The 20,693-nt window shown below is 35.2% G+C and overlaps 1 protein-coding gene across 1 annotated transcript in view; it reads right to left on the bottom strand.

The window, feature by feature from the left end:
• The window catches only part of Drgx (Dorsal root ganglia homeobox), a 153,173-nt gene that overhangs the window by 21,364 nt on the left and 111,116 nt on the right, over window positions 1-20,693 (bottom strand). Inside the window, exons 5-7 of the mRNA XM_088230899.1 lie at window positions 18,664-18,780; window positions 17,723-17,904; window positions 16,424-16,525 (exon numbers count right to left, since the gene is read on the bottom strand). Coding sequence (XP_088087025.1) covers window positions 16,424-16,525; window positions 17,723-17,904; window positions 18,664-18,780 — 401 coding nt within the window. The remainder of the gene's footprint in view (window positions 1-16,423; window positions 16,526-17,722; window positions 17,905-18,663; window positions 18,781-20,693) is intronic.

Here is a 20,693-nt window from a genome sequence, read left to right as displayed (position 1 = left end):
GTATAAGCCCTGCAAGTGCCTAGACCGGCGGTTCTTTAAACGTGTTCGGGGAACCCTGAGGTTCCGTGGATGGCTCACAGGAGTTCGGAGAGTTAGGACGTATTGTCGTATAAAACAGACAGTCGACTAATGTTTTCTTCTTTTAAATGTCTTTCTCGAAGAAAATTAGTTGCAAGTAACCTCAGGTGTGGAAAAAAACATAAATGTACGTTTATTAGACATAAAAAAATCAAAGAAAGAATAATTCCAGAGAAGTTACAGGACATCGACGGGTACATAATCCATCCGCAAATCAGACCAAACAACAATTTTAACTGTGTCGAAGTATGAGAATTTAAACGATATTAAGAATTCATCTTCTCCAAAACGAAAATTCCAATCAGCTGATTCAAACTTAACTTACTTTTGGATTGGACTTAATTAAGAATTCCCTCCAGTCGTCGACGAGGCTATCGTGTTTCTGCTTCCGTCTGTGTCGACTTGCCGATGTGAGACTCAGCTCACGCCTACACTCAATACAAGTACGGAGCTAGACTGGATGGGGCTCCGGGTCTCCGTACTCAAGCAGGAAGTTCAACCCAAGGGGAAGTTGGGTATAAAGAATGTATTATAAGTTTCTTGGAAACGTGTGACTACTTTGTGTGGCGTAACTAGTTTTTCCGAATCAACCAATAATAAGAGAGTTTTGATAAATTTCCGGTTTACAGGAAGTAAACTGACCAATCACCGGGACTCATCGTGAAGAAAATAGTGGGTTTTTCATGTTGGTTTGATTGGTGTCCTGACGAAGAGACGGGTACGTCTCGAAACCGGTAGACGTAGAAAAGTCCGTAAGTGGTTATATACAAATATTTAATAACATTTAATAAAGTTTTTAATTCGTACAGTCTTTATTTTTATATATTTCAATTTTTTTTTTTTCATTTCACTTTTTTTCTGTCGAGATTGTGTTCCGCCAAAAAACGATAGATCAATTTAGTAAGGTTCCATAGCCAAAAAAAATTGAAACCGCTGGCCTAGACTACCATATTTCCTTTTCTAAAATATTCTCCATTTCCGTTGTAATATTTTTATTAAAAAAACAAATTCATAAAAAAAACATACATACCCGAAATCATTGAAACTATGGTGAAACGATTTTCCAACATCCGTGTGTTTAAGGCACAGAGCGGTGTGTGTTTAATTCAAACCAATTTCTGTGTTAATTAAACAGTAATTAGTACTAGAGCCCCCACCCCTCCCTCGCTCCCCCTCAACGTGGCGGTCTCCAGTACCGGATTAGCGTATTATGTGTTATGTGAGAAGCCTCCTTACATATTAGTTTACTCGAATACATAATATAATATAGTACGTACGCGGATGGTAGGTGTGGTGATGTAGACGGAGATATCTCCGTAGTGCAAATCTGAACTAAGACGGTGTAGAAATTATCGAACCTTTGTAGATTAAGAAGTTTTTGAAGAAGGGGATTCCCCGTAAGGTTTTGGGTATTTTGGTAGTCGGATGTTAGAATATTGATTTTTTATGTATCAATAATGGAAATCCGTCAAAAGATTTGTTTTGACAATAGTTACGTGCTTGCCTCGTGATATAATGGTCAGCGCATTTACCTACCTTGCAAGAGATCTCGGGTTCGATCCCAAAAATGTTTGACATGGAACATTTATATTACAAAGTGTATTTAAAACGGAATATTTTTAGTCCCTGGACTGGCGCCTAAAGCGTAAGATTAATCATCTTACCTCCGCGAATCATAAAAAATATTAATGTACGCTGCGATTGTACAATCAATGTGCCTTCCAACGCGGCGCTGGTGCAGGAAGGGGAGTAATGATGACTGACATGGGCAGCAGGGGCGGTCAAAATAATTGTTATTTATTATAAATCTCACCACCATTTATATCTTCCCACAAAAAATATATCTATGAAGTGCGAAACTAGCCGATAACCTAAGCTTATTCCTCCATACAAAAAAATAAACTATATTTTACAATATGACCTAGTCAAATATTTTCAAATATTATTTGAAGATTCTCTATTCGCAAACTAGTATTTTGAACATTTTTTCCGAAGGACTATTTTTCTTTAATGGGATACAGTTGACATATTATTATGTATCACATAGAACATGTGGCGTTCGAAGTGGCTGTTTTTTTAATGATTTATTTTAAAGGAAAATGGCCGGTTGCTTAGCAACTAGAATAACGCATAGATCTTCTGGTTTGAGGTGCGTCATTTTATTTAAATTTTATTGGTTATTGTCATATATTTGTTATTTATTTTTCAAAATACTGTTCGTCCCAAATAATTTTATTGATTGACAGTATTTTCTCTCTTATTCACAGTTTAAATTTTTCGTATATTTGACTTTTTAATATTTGGATTTTCCTCAAACAAAAATAACAAAAAATAGCCGCTGACAACGAAATCGGTAACCATGAAGGCGGCTTATGACAAGCAGCTTCCTACATCTCTACCTGGCGTAGATGCGCAAGCTCGAAAGAGAAGAGATAGTGACAGCTCGGGGGGAACATCTGTATCTAAAAAACTCAGAGAATCTACCACAGGAAACTTTTACAAATTGACAGACACTGGACCATTTACGGGATACGTGCAGAAAATTAACATGGTGTTGAATCTCTCGGAAAATTTTAAATTTCCGTAGATCGGCTAACATATTTTGCTCATCTTCTTCCATGTGCAATCTGTATTCTGCCACTATCCCTTCCTACCAGGACGCGAATGGAATAATAAAGGGTATTCCGACTGACATGCATGAATGGAAATCGTCGATGAAACTTCTGTCCGTCTTCTAAATTACAAAGACACCAAATCGGGAACAATTCAGTGATTTTCTTCACAATTAGTGGCTTCCTTCACAAAGATTACCAAAAAATGTATTTTTACGTTACAACTCCCTTCCAGTTGAACAATACATATTTCCGATTATCTTATGTTTTCGGTGCTGTCGTTTTGGACACACCAAGACTGCATGTAGATCTAGTTCTCGTTGTTTTAAATGCAGCGAAGATCACTTGGGAGAGGATTGTCCCAAAAATTCGCCTCCTGTCTGTTTAGGTTGCCATAGTGCAGTTGCATTGAGCTACAACTGCCCATAGCTATTTAGCTACAACTGTCCTGAATATACTTGACAAAAAAATATTAAACACATTATGGCGTCCCAAAATATGTCTTATTTTGAGGCTTCTAAAAAGATTGTACCTTCAAAATCAACTTTTGCCGAAATTACTTCAATGCCATATTCGTTAAATATTTCACAATTTACCCAGACACTTTCAAAACATCCTAGCCATATCTCAGATAAATCTTCGTTTAAAAAAACGTATTTTACATTCCGCACTCCTAAAACAAGTCAACCTTCTTATTTATCTCGTGATCAAACATTATTAAGTTCAATGTTATTACGTCCTAACGGAAATTCATCAAATGAGTCTCCCGATGGAATCCCCTTTGACAACTTGTCCTGAAAATCTATCCGTAAATTCCGACATTATTCAAACATTACTAACTCTTCTTCTATAAATGATAAATAATAATGAAATACCGTCCAACGCTGCCGAATCAATTGCCAACATCTCCACTTCCTTAAATAATAATAGCGATTCTTCTTCAATAGATCTGCAGAAGTGCCATTTCCAAAAAATCTAATCTTCTTCAAAAATATTATATTTCTGCAGCGGCCATATCTAATACATGGTTTAAACCCTCTCTTTATTTTCAAGTAAGCGGCTACTTCTATGTCAGGTGTGACTAACTCGATGGGAGTGCAGGTGGAGGTTCTGCCATTCTTATAAAAAATGGCATCCCTTTTCCAAGCTTCTCCCCCCAACAACAACCAAACCTAAATTTATGCTATTCGGTTTTATAACCTTATATTGATATCTATTTATTGCAGTCCAACATCTGTGTTTGATGTAAATTGGTGTAATAACCAAATTTCTAACATTTCTTGTCCATTTATATTTCTGGGAGATTCAAATGCGCATTCTCTTGTTTGGGGATGTTCTAGTGAAGACAAATCCGGTAAAAATATCATTGACTTTTAAGATATTTCCAATTTTTGTTTTCCAAATAATGGCTCTCCAATTTGTCTCATTTCACCCAGTTAACACGCTAAAAGCACTTGACCTTTCTATGTCTTCGAACTCTCTAGCCTCTCTTCTTTCTTAACACATCAATCCGAATACCTCTGGAAGTGATCATTTTTCGATTATTTTATCTTTTCAATCATTCCAAACCAATAATACTATCACCCGTCTCAAATTGCGACTTTCATCTAAGAAAATTAACATATCTGGTTTCCAATCTAAACTTGAAAAAAACATTACTTCTTTAGAACCACCTCAATCGTGCATAGAATCTTATGGCAATCTAATAGGAATTTGAAACAAACTGCTCTCAAATCATCGAATCCACATTAACCGAATCCAGCTCCATGGTGGGATTCAGAATGTACTGATGCTATTATAAGTATGAAAATGGCTTGCAAAAAATACTTTAAAAACGTGTCTTTGGAGAATTACCTGGCATTCAAAAAACAGCAAGCAAAAGTCCGGCTAAAAAAAACGAAAAGGCCAACTAACATTTGTAAAACTCTTTAACCTACATCATCCCTAACTACCATCTGGAGTATTATTAGTACAGTTCAGAGCATCTTATGTTCCTCCGATTCTTCTAACTCCATTATTTGGATTGACCAGTTCATGGATAAACTTGCTTCCCCATCTTGTCAACTATCACGAAATACCTCTCTCCATATTTTCTTAATTCTCCATTTGCCTTATCTGAGCTTCAATACGTTCTTCAAAATTTAAATGACTCTTTTCTTGGGCGATATTTCATACTCAATAATAAAACTATCCAATTTTGAATTTCGTATTTTTCTTCCTAATATTTACAATAAAATATTTTCATTGGGTTTAATCCCAGATAAGCCACAATACAATATTATCAGCCTGACTTTCCAAAAGAATGGAACACCTTATAAAAAAACGACTAGATTAGTACACTAAACACCAGCATCTTCTTTCCAAATTCCAGTTTGGTCTTTTGAAATTCTGTGTATTGATTAATTGCCACATAATGTTATAATATTTATTGTAAAATATTTTGAGCTCCTAATATGTAAATATAAATAAGTTTTCATAAATTATCTTTATCTTGTATAATTTTTTTATAAATCTTGCGTAAAAGGAAATTTATGTTTTTTAAAAACAAAAAAAATATTAAGCCAAATATGTAAGTATTACAAATTTTTGTAAAAGGCAGATTTGCCGTTTATGTTAATAAAATAAAATCTCTAGAATAGTATATCTGTCAAATAAGTTTCCATAATATTTTTTTATTGTAAAATATGTATTATCAAGCTTTGGGTGTTTTTCTTCATAATGCATATTAAAATCAAGATTTTTGTTTTATTTCCGATTTTTACCTTTTTTAATTTTAAGATCTTTTATGTTCTATTTATTTTGATGTTGTTTAAGATTTTTCCGATTTTTCTGTTTTGTTTTCTGCAATATCGTTTTGCTCCCATTTAACATTTGTAAATATTGTATTTTTCTAGCAAATATCACCGAGAATGGTAAACATAATAAATTAAATGAAAAAAAAGGAATAGGCCAGTTCACAGTGTTGACATTTTAATTTCAAAGGTTACAGATACAATTGCTAAAAATTAACTTACTACCTACCTGAAGTCAAATATTATCCTGTAAAAACAGTAATATGATTTCAGAGCAAAACTTATTACAGAAGATGCAGTTCTGGAAATAACACAACACATTGCAAGTAAACTTGACGCGAAACTAAAATGTGTAGCAGTTTTTAGATTTGGCAAAAGCCTTTGATACAGTGTCTCACAAACTACTAATTCACAAATTACGTGAAATCGGAATAGCTGGACAATCATTAGCATGGAATACAAATTATCAAAGTGAGAGAACTCGCAGTGTTTGTGTAAATGGTGTCCAGAGTAAACAATGTGCTTAAACTTCGGTGTCCCCCAAGGAACTGTTTAAGGTCCGTTATTGTTTAACATTTATATTAATAAATTTATGCCACCTACCGATTGGAGGCAAAACAATAACTTTTGTTGATGACTGGGTACTAATATTCGACTCCGAATCTTCGATAAAAGCAAAACAAAAATCTGAAAAAGGTGTCCGATGCGTAAAAGATTGGTTTTAAATTTTGGTATTCCCGTTTTGTATTTATTTTTTATCTTATATCGTTAACTTATTTTTTGCCTTTTTTACATTTTTCTAAATATTATTTAAAAACATTAATTATATGTACTTTTTTTTTCGCTCCTTTTAAAAATATATTTAAGTTAGTAGTTATTATTATTATACAACTATGTAGTGTTTTCATATGTTTTAATGTAAAGGATCTTTACCGACAAGCCATATTAATTGGCTTGGTGAGTCCTGTAAAAAATAAATTAATGAAAAAGTGTTTTAAAAAATAATAAAAATGTAATATTGTATGAAAATAATAAATAAATAACTATTCAAAAAAAAGCTAATAACTTACTCCCCTTAAATATAAAAAAAACAAATTCATCTGCTTCAGTTTTACAAAAAAAAACAGAACGTGAAAAATTTTCACTCAAGATCCATTCATGCATACCAAAAACTTGGTGCAAATTTGAAAATTTAGAATAAACAAAATCAATGAAATACTTGGGGGTCGCAATAGATTTTAAACTAAGCTGGAAAGATCAAATTATAGAAATATCTAAGCAAATATGGAAATCAGCATACATTTATAAAAGCCTAAGAAATATCTTGAATGCTCAACTTATGAGACAAATTTACATTTCTTTTTGCCAAAGCAAACTATCATATAGCAATTTAGCTTGGGGAGGTTGCTCTCGTTGAATCCTCGAACCAGTGAAAAAAGCACATAAATGGACCACGATGATCATCAAAAACCCCTCGAGGTATTGGCGGCCTCCAGGGCGTAGTGATCAAGACGCTTGACTTACTCACGGAAGGTTCCGGGTTCGATTCCCGGTGAGAACACAAAAATTCAATGTTATTTTTCTTAAGCCTGGGTGTTTTGTGATTTAATTCACCTCTGTAATTGGGCCTCCTGGCCTGTTGTGGTGCAAAAAATAAAATAAATAAATATCCAACGGAAGATCTATTCGCTGAGTTTAAGATATTGGATGTAAGACAATTGTTTGTTGGGTGCCTACTAAGGTCAAAAGAACTCAACAAAATATAAACACACGTTCAACAACACAAATTAAATGTATTGTCCCGTTTGCATCAAACTCCTTCGGTAAACAATTCAAAACATAAAATACTCAAAATGTAAAACAGATTTTAAAATAAAAATAATTGCACATACGAGTATAAATAGTGTAGCGAAAGATTTTTTTTGAAAAATGAATGTCGATTTATAAACGTAATAAATCTTACCTTCATGTTAAAAAAATTTTCAAGATACTGCGATTGGTGTACCAATGCAGTGTCCTATGCACCATTAAATGCGGAAAAGAAATGATGATGATGATGAGTATAGAACTACTTATACTTTAAAAGATAGAAAAATCTCCATCTTAGAACAGGCGGAGACTATCCTAACCAGAGAACGCTCAGTATTCATTTTCTATTCACTAGTTTTATATAAATTCTCTGATAGTAAATATTTATACTTTATATGCAATAAATTTATAAACAATATTTTTTTTTAAATAATAGAAATATTTGCTAAATGCCATTAAGATATTTTTTTATCAACTTTTGTACAAGTGTTGTGTTAAAGTAATGTAGAATAAAGCTACGTTTATCGCAAAATTAATAATAATAATTGTTTGAGTTTATTTTCATAGAACCACAGAAAAACTAGCTATTGTTTGTATATATGTTTATGTACTTGTGGGAGATATGTTGAGCGGTGATAGCGGGGTGGTCGGCTAACATTCTGGTGAATATAAACATATTTGAGTGAGTGAACGCGTATCGCCTTGCTGTCGCTTCTCGCCGTGCTGCCTGCGAGTGCACATTTTTTTATAGATTATCTACTTCCTACTTAGGTACTTCAATTTGTACATTTCTAATGTTGATTTAAACTATGTATTGTATATACATATATATATACTACATTCTGTTTTGTCGGACCTCGTATGTAAGTACCTATGTATGTATTGAATTTTTCGGATTTTCAGGGCCGTCAAGATGCACTATAATCTGGGTTGACGTCACTCGTGAGGATAATAATATGTAACCTCGCGTATCGGGGATCTGTGCCGTGTCGCACCCGTCGTTGTATGCAGCGTGTTAATTCGAGATCTGTGTCGTTTTACAGTCTATGCTTTTATGTAATTTCTTTATAACCGGGTATCTGGATGATTTGAATCGCATCCCGTTATCTTTGTTTATATTGTCAGAATGTGTGTAAATCTCGAAGACAACTTTTACCAATCGAGTTTGGTGATTCTTCGGTCTCTCTAAATTTATTCTCTAACACGGATCGAAGGAAATTTTGTGCCTCGTTTGGCCGAGATTTTAGATTTTATTTTCCGGGGTAGCCGAGCCGGCGCGGCGTGCACTATCGTCGTAATTGTTCTGGCAGTCTGCCCGATGTACCTGCACCTAGGGGCAGTTTTTACAGTGACGGACGCCGTAATCCGATCCGATACGAACGACACACAGCATAATAACCCAGATAAACTCAATGTGTTCCCGCGCATTGTTTTGTCAGCGAGAGTAGCGGCGCCGGATTGCAGCGCAGGCACAGTACAGAACGCCAAGTGTTTTGTGTACAGAAACACGGTCGGCATTGAATTAGACAATTACAGAATGTTCGTGCTGTCACGTTGATGGAATTATTAGTTGAGTGATGCGTCGCTAACACGATATTATCTATTCTCGCCTACAATTATGATTATAAGGACCCGATGATGTCATGTTTCTACTTTAAAGTAATTTACTCCCACAAAAGAGTGTTCGCTCTATTCACTCCGCTTATCTAATTAACGTCGCGTTTCTTCCCTCGCCGCTCACACATTCACCTAATCCCCAATCGACTAGTGCAATATCCGCTTTACCGACCGCTGCACTTCATTCGAACTCCGCTTAATTTTAGATCAATTTTTAACGAAATTAAAATATTACTTTCTTCATTGTTTTTCGACGAACGAAAACAGAAGATAGAATCGAGATAGACAGCTAGATGACCATGTTCAGTGTCCTGAGAACCTTTGTATGGACGTAAGAAGAAGATGAGGGTAATAACAATGTTTGCAATGTTTACCTCTTTGTGATCATCGTTTTTAAATAATTTTCAAAAATTTGAGAATTTTCAATAAAACCAAACTGAATACTGAGTTAGTAAATATTAGTAGCTCCAATATAATAGATGAAGAGGAGCTCTCGTGTTCTCACATATTATATGAGAAACATTATCAAACTCACGTGGGTAAATCACGCCTCACGTACCTAGATGATGATGATAATAACGATGTTGATTAATAGGAACGACTTGGAAACATTATTTTTTGGGTTATTTTATTTTTATTCCACCTGAATAAAATAACAATAATTATCTATTGAACAATGGGTCGAGGAATCGGTACAGAATTGATTTTTCTTAATCTGACATATATTTACGTATTTTATGTATTTTTCGATAACTTTTTACGTGCTCATAATAATTGTTGTTTGGCATTAACTTTCATATTATTATTTTCGTAATGTTTATTTTCGTTTCGGTTGTGAACTGAATTACTTTATTGAGCGAAAATCAAAGTATGTTGGTTTCATCCTGCATGTTAGATTTAATATCGGCATTTTGAATGTCGTCTCCGCGGAGGTAGGTAGTAGGTACCCACTCTTGTCTTACCTTAATATTAAAATTACATTATACTTGTTGTTAATTATTGATAAATCATGAATTGTTTAAATCGACTGAAAGCGATTATTAGACGTATTTACTTTCAACTTAAATATTTTAGTTTATGTTAAGTCTTCGTCAAAATTGGTCGCATGTAAAAAGTGAGATAATCTGGAATGTTGCGACATCGTCATTGATTTATGGCCATATAACGATACGACTGTTTTATTTCAACATAGATATATTTTTATTAGGTCCTAGCATTGTCGACGATGTTTTATGGATCATTCTGCGTGTAGTGTGCTCGCGTAGTGAGTATCTAGTCTCCTGCGCACTAAACTATCGCGGGAGAGAATGCTATCGAACTGCGGGAGATCCCATTCGCACGCCGCGCGACGCGCGACGCGCGATGGTAATATCTGTGGAAGTCCGTGCGCGCCACATTACACTCCCGAGTCCCGACATCCACTCGAGACAATGGGGCGTCCCCTCGTCAGGACGACCTTTCACCTCATTCGAACAATCGTTCCAGAAATGTCGCGTTTCGCGTTTGTTTGGCGCAATTCCTTCGGAGCTCCCGCTTCCGGTGCGGCACGCGCCGGCTGAGCGCGTCACGCGGCGCGGCGCGTGCCGCCCCCTGCGCCCGCCCTCGGCGAAGGAAGTCGCTCTCCTAAAAGGTCATCTTCGGCCGAAACGGATGTCGCGCGTAACACAGGGAACGTCACTAGGAATGGGTTCGTGTTCAGGATTCCCAGCCCCTCCGATTTAATACGAATTAAGCTCCATTATTATTTCCACGCGCTGAACGTTAGGCGTACTTCAGCGACGTCTAGTAAACTAAATTGCCCAGTAAAAAATCTCTCGGCTAATTGATTTATCAAATGAAGTAACATAACATGAATAAGTCGAAGGAACCCTTTATGCCCGCATATTATTACGGAACTGTCAACCCTCCGGGGCCGCGGACTGACGGACCCGTTCCGACTAATTCACACAAAACTAATAAAACGTGGCATTAATATAAAAGACTTATCGAATCGAACATAAATGCGCCCTCTTTAATCTAAGCAATAAAAATATACGAACTATAAATTATTAACGACGTATCAAATTATTTTTTATTTGGTGGAATTTTTATTTACCCATTAAATATGATTGGATTATTTAGCATAAGCATTAATGCTTCAAACGATAGTAAGACAACGAGCTTCCTACCGATGCAGAGATACACAGACATACTTTAATAAACGTATTAATTTCTAGGTATACCACAGACTACTACTTATACATTAATTTCAAATAAGAAAAAATGTAGATAAGTTACGATACCTACGCCGGTTTCGACTCTGTTATGTGCCAGATTCAATTTATACTTTTTTTACTTGATTACGTACTTTTCATCACCAAAATGTTTACTATTATTAATCATATCTCGAACACGTAAAAATATTAAAATACAACTAAAAGTATGTAACAGATTAACAATATTATTTTTTTTAATCGATTTAACCTGAACCCATGTCGTCCAATGCCGTTTTTGATTAAGTTGGGTAACTAAACTTAACTGTTGTTTTTTTATAAACAAATATTTGATTCCATTAAATTTAGTACACACAAGGCACTGTTATTTTTTTTCCGAGAAATGACAGAATAAACGTACTATTATTATTATTTTGAATAAATTTATTTGTTTTGTTTATTTATGCGAATGCATAAATATTCGTTCGAATATAAAATTTACTTATTTAAATTTATCGGGACACGAGTCCCAACTCCGTGGTCCTCGAGTCCTATGTTGAGTCGGGATGAATAATATAATATAAAAATACAGTAATATTATAGTTGTATGGGCACTGGCAACACCGAGTTCCAGGCCCACCAATCGTAAACGTAAATCCGACTCTCTCCGTTCAACGTCGGTACCGGCGACCGACTCGATATAGCTTCACAGCGACATTCATTGTAAACGTAAATTAATTTCATTCGATATTGTCTGCATCTCTCGTTCATGATATTCGAATCTTCGTTATAGTAATTAAGTCATGAAATTAGCAAATAAAATTCTACATAATATGTAGGTGAATATTTTATTTTAATACACGCAATCCTCTAATAGAATTTCTGCTAAGTCCAGTTCAATTAATCAGCCATAAACCGAAAACAGTACACTACAGCAGTAGCAAAATAATATAATTGAACAAAAAATAAAAAAAATAATACGTGACTATATTTCTATACACTTGCATCAGAATACAAATAAAAACCCGACTTAATTTATCATTACATACCAGTCGATTTAGAGGCAGGTAACTTCAATACGAACTCCGAAAACACGTGCGATGTTTGCTCAGAGGAATGTCTCTTTTGTGGTCCCGAGAGTGTTCAATGTCCTGGATGAACATACTGAGTTCTCCAAAACGAAAGCCATTTTCAGGAGTGTACAAGTCTGGATTTTGTCTAAGGGAAGAGACCATCGCAGGAGACTGCTGCGAGATATTGCGTACATTTATATACTATTAAGCGTGATGTCCAGATGTCCTTTGAAATATATGTATGTTCATGTGATAATATTTCATTTTTATTTTTGCTATTATTTAATTATATACGTGCTTTCACATTTTCCATTATTTCGTATCCCAACTCAACACAGGGCCCTTGGCCTCATAGAGTTTGGGATACGTCATTATTTTATTTTTTGTAATATGTGTGCATTTGTTTGAATAAATAAATAAAATAAAAATAAAATATTTACAATTATAATTTAATCTAACTGACCTATTATTTTTTTATTTTTTTTGTATACTTTCATATTGTTACTATTTTCTATTGTTTGAAAAAAGAACAGAGGGAAGGCTGATTTGGGGTTACTCCGTATGGAGTACGCTGCGAAAATATTTTTTTAAGACCAAGTAAACAAAAAACTTTTTCCTTATTTTTTTTTTATTACTAAATTATTATTGTAATATTTTATTTATTTACAAATGGAATGATACGGAGTGGCTTTTCACATATACGCTTTTTTTAGCCTTGTATTTAGTTATACAAAGAAAACCATAATGGGCCTATAATTTTGGTTTATTTGTAAATATTGTATTTTTTTGTTGTAATAGCTGTTGTTTTATTTTTATAAATGTATAAATAAATTAAAATAACGTTAAATTATTGTTAATACAGCTCATAAATTATTGTTTTGACGTACAGTAAACACGAAATAAATTTCATTGGGTGCGTATTGGCACATTACTATATCAAAATTATCCGACTCAGTCGAAAGTCGAACTGAGAATCTCCAAATAAAACGATAAACGAGAGCGTAATATACCGTGCATAAAGTGTGAAGTCACTCGAGTGAGTTGGTATAAATTAACACTTCCTACTACATACGTATTGTGAGCGTCCACAGAGGGTTAAGAGCGCTGTTTGCCAACAATAATCCAGAATTCAATTTGCCACGATTAATTTAACCCTTTGAACGAAACCAGCGACAAAAAATGACACCGCTTTATGTGTATATGGGTACTGGGTACTACAAGTACATTCGTCCCTCGCTGGGGGCAGTTTCGATGGAGGTCGACATACGCCGAGCCAGCGTCCCGTAACCCTTCCGGGCCCGCGCGTGATTAAACTTTATTCATTTTTGATTGAATATCAATAGCTGTCTGGAATGTGACGCCATGAGCCATGCAGGTGTAACGAATCCTACGCCGCACTAAAACTACCACTTAATCATTTTACTATCGACTGTCGCTGATAATATTCACTGTGCGTACAGCGTACAGCGCACAAATACGTAGACTGTAAGTCGTACAGCGGAACACTCTCGCTACCACTGAACGCTGCGCTGTGTACGTTTATATGGCTTTACTATAGTCCGGACGTATCGAGAATACTCGTAATATAGTTGCGGGTGGGAATTGATACAAGAATTCTAGACCCGCGCTTTCGACTCGATGGTTACTCTAGAAATGGCGGTCGGCACCAATGGCCGGTTAGCCTACCGTGCTCGAGGTCCCGGGTTCGATCCCGATCGATCTTTGTTCTGCACCAAAGTATTTCATGATCTTCGATGGCACCTGAAGCGTAAAGCTGATTACCTTACCTTCATGTTACGGATGATCGGTGTGAGCAGCATCAAGTGCACCGATTCAACGGCCTATTCACCATCGAGTGTGGACAGTCCGATGATGGCGATGATGACGATGATTATAGATACGACTAACAACGATAAAAACTAAAAATTGGTGCAATAAGATGATTTTTATTAATATTTATAAACTCTTTGATTGGCTCTTTCAGTCAATGTACAATGGAAACCTACAAAATACTCATATTATTACATTAATTTTATTCATCAAAAACCAATAGCAGCTTTTGTTGCCGTGTTCTTCCCATATTATCTTATATTTTTACTATGTTTCTACCATCGAAGATTACATCTAGCGTATATCTACAAAGATTTAGATACGTTCAAAATATTACTAATGAAACTAACCGCTCTAAAAATAATAAAATGAGTAATAACAATTATTAAAATCTAACCCATGTCGATTTTTTAGCTCTTTTACTACACAAAATCAACAGACAAGAGAGTTAAGAATATGGATGTCCCAAAATAAGCGGAATGATAACTTTCAATATTATGGCAGGTCATGAGTGCTATAAATACCTATACTTCAATATTCCCTTCGTAAACATGTCCTTCTTCTTTGTCGAAATATTTCAAATATTATTTTACTAATTAATTATATTTAGCGTTACATTTATTCTTATTTTCCAAATTGAAGAACTAAATAAAACGACATCTATAGATGTGACAACATCTCATCCACCCCTAGCCCTCGGTCTGATGGTCAGCACGTTCGCCCAAAGAATGATGACGACGCCGACGATAAAGTAATATTTTACCGCCGATCGATTCATTTATTGAAAAGATGTCGCGAATTGCCAGCGTCAGAGTGGGCCGCCACTCGCACTCGGCCGAGTGATTCGCGAGTCGCCATCAATTATTAGATATTCTCATTGCCTTATTCGATATTATTCATATCAATTAGCCGGTTATTATTCTGACCCGAGTGACGTCACAAGCGCGACCGCTCACAACTACCGACAACTTTACTGCCTTCTCGACATTTCCCATTGGACTATTCATTACTATTCGCATTCCGAGTATTATTATATTAAAACGTTATTCAATTAGGTACGCGCAGACAACTTTAAGAATTATTATTGTTTCAGATTCGTGTGTATTTTAGTCAAGTGTCGAACCATCCTATCCTTGGAAATCCGGTGCCCCTGGTTTTAATATCCGCAGTTCCTATCAGCGTGTCAGGAAGAATCAGTACCTCTTACCTTACCTGTAACATCGTAACGATCAGCACACGAGAAACCGCATTTTAAAAACTGATCTTAGATAACGTGCCCAGATCAATAAAATAAAGTGGAGTGCTTATAAAACGATCGAGTTCTATCCTGGAACAAGTGCCGAAGAAAGGAAAACGTCAGTCCTTTCCCCTTTCATTTGATTCCTGGATCGACATATTTATTATAAAGTACGCGTATTGGGAAAAGGTAGCACTTATTTACAGTCCCAAAAGCATCGAAGGACAACGAACAGTTGTTTTTCGTATAAACACTAAAAGACGACGTCGCCTTAATTTGAATACAACGTGAGTTGATAAACTTAACTGGAGACAGTAAAAATTCAATAAATCAGTTTTTTGTATGAAATTTGAGTATTTTTTTAAACTAAAGATTCTGTTTTAAAATTAGGTATACATGCGTAATTTCATTTATCAAAACAATTCGTAAGCAAGAAGGCGACGTTTTGTCAAAAATCTGAAAATTAGTTAAATATGAGGTAATGTTCTATAAGAAATTTGGAACAATTTGATATAATTTAGAATGTATGGCAATGAAAAGAAATAAATTCAGTTCGAAAAATGATATAATGTTTTTTAAGTTTTTTAAACAATAACTCAATATCTAGAGATGCATAAGCAAAAACTCAGTGCAGATTTATATAGACACACGCGGGTTTTATGCTTTAGAAAGAAATGACGTACTGTGGTTTTACTTATGATTAATTCCAGATTTTTTGATTAGCATAAAGTTGATAAATGCTTAAAATACGACTTTTGCAAATAACTACCTTCTTGCTTATGACGGCAGTACTGAGCTATTGACCGCCTACTTACTGACTCGCGCTGTATTCCAAGGAATATACTATCTTCTTCGAAATGTGCAATAATCCTAAAATGTGTTTTATCTCTTTTCTGTCGACGACTTCTTCCTTCAAATGACAATAATAGCGTGCTATTTTGTACTGCGTAAAATGATGACTTGCGTTGTATTCAAATGAGGGCGACGTTTTGTGAACATAAACACAAGAACTGCTTTTTGTCCGAATAAATAATAACGTAAAATTGTCTTAAATCGTATTATCAAAGAAAAAAATCAATTGATACATTTCGTTATTTCATATCTTACGATTATAACTAGCAGAATTGTTTGTTAATTACATAAATTCAATAATAACTGAGAATAGAGAAATGAGGCAACTCACCTGTCAGCAAAACCCGAGAACATGTGCGCCGGGAAGGGCGGCAGGGGGTGGCGGGGGCCGGCCTGGGTGGGGGAGGGGGGGCGACTCCCTTCCCCGACACTCCTAGTACGGCGAAGTAAACAACAATATATGAAAATAATATCTCAACAAAGAGGAAAAATATTTTTGAGAAGGGAACATGGAAGTCTCGGCATATTGACATGCCATTGGCTGGTTTAAGTGGCCACTTAACATTCACCATTCTGCCTATGTTTCAACGTCCACATTTCCTGATTTCTCGCATATGTTGACACTTTTGAACACAACTGAAACTGATTGATCTATCCTCGTTATTCCCTTTTCAAAAATTTAATTAAAAACCCGCTTTTTTCGTTCGCTAATTTAAGAAATAATGTAAATCGTAATGTTATTTGACTATATCGAAGATGCTCAGTTACATAGTTTTGCATTGGTTCGGCAATTATGTAAAATGATAGTTGTTTTACTCGTCGGATTTTTTAAAATATTTTTTTTGTTGTTTTTTTACAATATACATAAGAGGTAAAACAAAGTATTAAAAAAATAAAATTTAATTACATAGCAATGACATACATATTAACAGTTAAAATAGTAAACAAAAAAATCCCACAAAGGCATGGCCTATTCGTGGGTATACGAGAAATGTTTGTGAATTTTTGCTCCTATAATAAATAGACGGGTATAATATTTTTCTGTAATTTATATTCTTATGAAAGAAAAAAGAAAATATTATGTTAAAGATAAGAAGGTACTTTATTATTTTATAGCAATTAAAAAAGGAAATAACAAATACAAAAAAACATTAAAATATTCCTTATTATTAAAGACTACAAAATATATCATAGAAAAAAAAGTTAATATCTTTAGTTTAAGTCCAGGATAGTGCGTGTTTTTTAAAAGAAGGGATTACATAATTTACTTTCCTAATAATGTTGTGTTCAATTAAATTGGATAACGATGTTATAAGAAAAGTAAGGGTGGCGGTGTAGTAAAGATGACGGAAGATAAAAAGCGTCCTTAATATCTCATAGCAAGTTATGAAACAGTTACAATAATTTATTTTGCCGGTTACAATTTTTTTTTTTACATATTTGTATTTTATTTGGGAGTATTTTATCTAGAGCTCACTGACGCGCTCACTCACTCACTCTGAACTCGAGTGTTAGAATTATTTGACTATAAATGGGAAAACGACGCGACGCGCGACGGACGACAAGGATTGCTTGCGCATATTATCTCCTAAGAGCGCGCTTTATTCGACAGTCGGTGCAGCCAGCTCACCTGGAGACCGGCGATGGCGTGTCCCCGGGGTCGCTCGGCCCCGCGGGGCGGCCCTCTCCCGCCCCCGCGGGGCTGCCCGCGTCCCCCTCCCCCTCGTGGTCGGGGTCGCCGTCGTGCTCCGGGTCCTGCTCGTCGTCGATGGCGGACACCTCCGGAGAAGAAGTCAGCCTTCCGTCGTCCGTCTGAGAAAGGAAGAAAACATATTTAAACGTGTAGTTGCGCAATACAATAATACTTATTATGTGATATAGGAGGTTGGGATGTCTCGCAGAACACCGGCTCGCGCAGCGCGATTGTTTATTTATTTATTTAAACTGCGCAACTCGGTTAAGCTTAGACTATACCCTGTCTGCGTAATATCTAATTGTGAAAGCACTACAATCGATAATATGAATTACAAACCATAAATAAACATTCATTTTAAAGGGATTTTACGGTACTGAAGTTCTTTTTGTATGCACGTTTTAAGATCGGCCATTGTTTGCGCAACTAAATAGAGTATTTTAATATATAGAGTTGCTCATTTTGAGTTTTTATTTATAACTAGTTATCAACAATAATTCATTTAGTTCTTCTATTTTATTTATAATGCTTATTCACCGGTGACCGGATTATGTTGTGACCGTCGGCGTCGCGACGTCGTCAATCTGGTGTGAGACTAAATACATTATTATGTTTATAACACAAGCGAAAGAAGAGATTTGTCAATCAACTTTTAAAAATGTGTATCTCAATTCAAACTCGTTCATTTCCAATAATTTACGTTTTCTTTTGATTACTTAACTCTTTTTTTGTTTCTTCAGCTGTAATGCTTACTGAATTTCTAAGTGTTCAGCTTTTCTGTTATAATTTAATAGTGGTCTATGGATTAAAGGCTCATAACTTATGTTATCGAAGAAAAAGAGTTATTACTTACAAAACGTAATATCCCACTATTTTACCTTATCTTCCTTAATGTCATCTCTCTTCCCCATGACGTCATGGCCATCGCGTTTTCTTTGTTCTTCTTTCAATCTCTCTGCTTTCCTCCACTTGGCTCTTCTGTTTTGAAACCACACCTGAAGAAGTATTATATTTTGTTTATTCAGAAAACAACAGCAATACAAAAAATTATACACGACGTTATAAAAAAAAAACATAAAATAAAGCCAAATCAGTTTTCCACATAAATACAATTATAAAAATCCAGTTCAGTTAGATATTAATTCATACAAGTGCATGTGTGCGAGTTTTTTTTGTGTGAGGATGCGTGTGTAAAAAAGTGGAGTGTGGTTTTGGTAGGTATGTGAATATGTGTGTGATTGTATATGGGTGTGAGGGTAGGTTTATGGACAGGATGAGTGTGTGCTTGATATGAGTGGATAGAAACAACTTAAATTTATAATGTAAAAATATTTTTTTTATAAAGAAACAATTTTTTTCATATAAATTTTTTTAAACATGTTCTTATCGTATCATTTCACTTTAAGACTAAATAATGCCACGTATTATTTAAAAAATGTTTTTATCTCTAACTCCTATAAGGTTATAGACTCGCGAACTGTGGGGGGAGAAAGTAGCGGATCATCCCCTACTGAGGTCTGTGTAACTTTAGGTACTATTATTGAGGGAAATAAGCTTAAGGGATTACATGTCATTATTACTTTAAAACCGAGTTCACCTCCTCCCCTTCCGACTAATGCACTTCATGTTTGTACATTGTATTTACTAAAGGATAATCATCCTCACGCGATCTGTTACTCTGTACCTTTCTGATTTACGAACTTTTTTATTTGTTCAAATATCTCCGCATTTTCGGATGACTGTTTATATTGTGAGAGATATTATTTATCATTTGTTTATTTCTATCTTTGAACGATTATAAAATGATATAGCAAATACATTTAACTAATTAACATCCGCTTTCTTCCTATTTTCAAGTTATTCAAACGATCCTTAATTTAATTTAATTCGTATTATAATATTATTATTATTTATTTTATTTGCCGGGAAATCATACAGTTTTAACGCATAATACGTACAATAAGTCATTAACATAGCCAATTAAACTATTCCACCGTTAAAAAATTATAAGTAGGTATTGTTTATAATAAAATGAGATGTTAGATAAGATTAAATTTATGACATCTTTGTGTTTTTTCTAATGTTTTGTACTAACCTCCATAATATATTCGTATGTTTGTGTAAAACTTGAGTTAAAAGTTTTACTAAACCGAAATAATTGGTAACCACAATTATCTGTAAATTTAATACTTCTATAAGGCAAACTATCTTCTTCTTCTTCCTGTGCCATATCAGGTTCCGCCGACGTCGACGATCACTCGGGAGCCTACTCCCGAGTGGCGAGCCTACGCCTACAGTAGGCACTCCCCGGTCCTACGCCGACTGGAGTCGATCGGTTGATCGGTTGATCGGTTGATCGGTTGATCGGTTAAGTTGTAGAAGCGTATAGGCACTTTCGCGCACGATGTGAGCCAGATATGCGAGTTTCTTCCGCTTTATCGGCGGCAGTATTTTCCTTTCGGCACCGGCTCATCTCGGCAGCTCCGCGTCGCGTCGGTCACTAAGTGGAGCTCACCTTGAGAATCAACGTTTCCACCCCGTAGAGCAGCATTCGTTACACATAATACTAGACCATCCTCCGTCTCGGTTTAAAATTAAGATTTATCACTGCGGAAGAATGGAAAACTATCATGTTTGCATACATATATAAAAATTCTAAATAGAAACTACGCTATGTCTTGAGTTTTTGGCGGCAATCGAAGCTGTTATTTTTATTTCATTTTTAATGACAAGTGTGTCATACTGAGTCACGCTGCGATAAACGCGAGGCCCTTACGCGTAATATTCAAAGTGCCGACTACTGCACTACGAAGTCGAGATATAAAAACATTAATTAATTCGTATCTAACCCTTTCACTAAGTTGTGATGTCAAATTGAACCTGAAGTTGAACCTAATTGATCGCGTTG

Source organism: Micrasema longulum, unplaced genomic scaffold (genome assembly GCF_059751315.1).
Source record: "Micrasema longulum isolate JH-2025_06_02 unplaced genomic scaffold, ASM5975131v1 h1tg000826l, whole genome shotgun sequence".
Taxonomy (NCBI): Eukaryota; Metazoa; Arthropoda; class Insecta; order Trichoptera; family Brachycentridae; genus Micrasema; species Micrasema longulum.
Note: the sequence above shows the minus strand (reverse complement) of the source record. Positions and strands in the feature narration are given on the sequence as shown.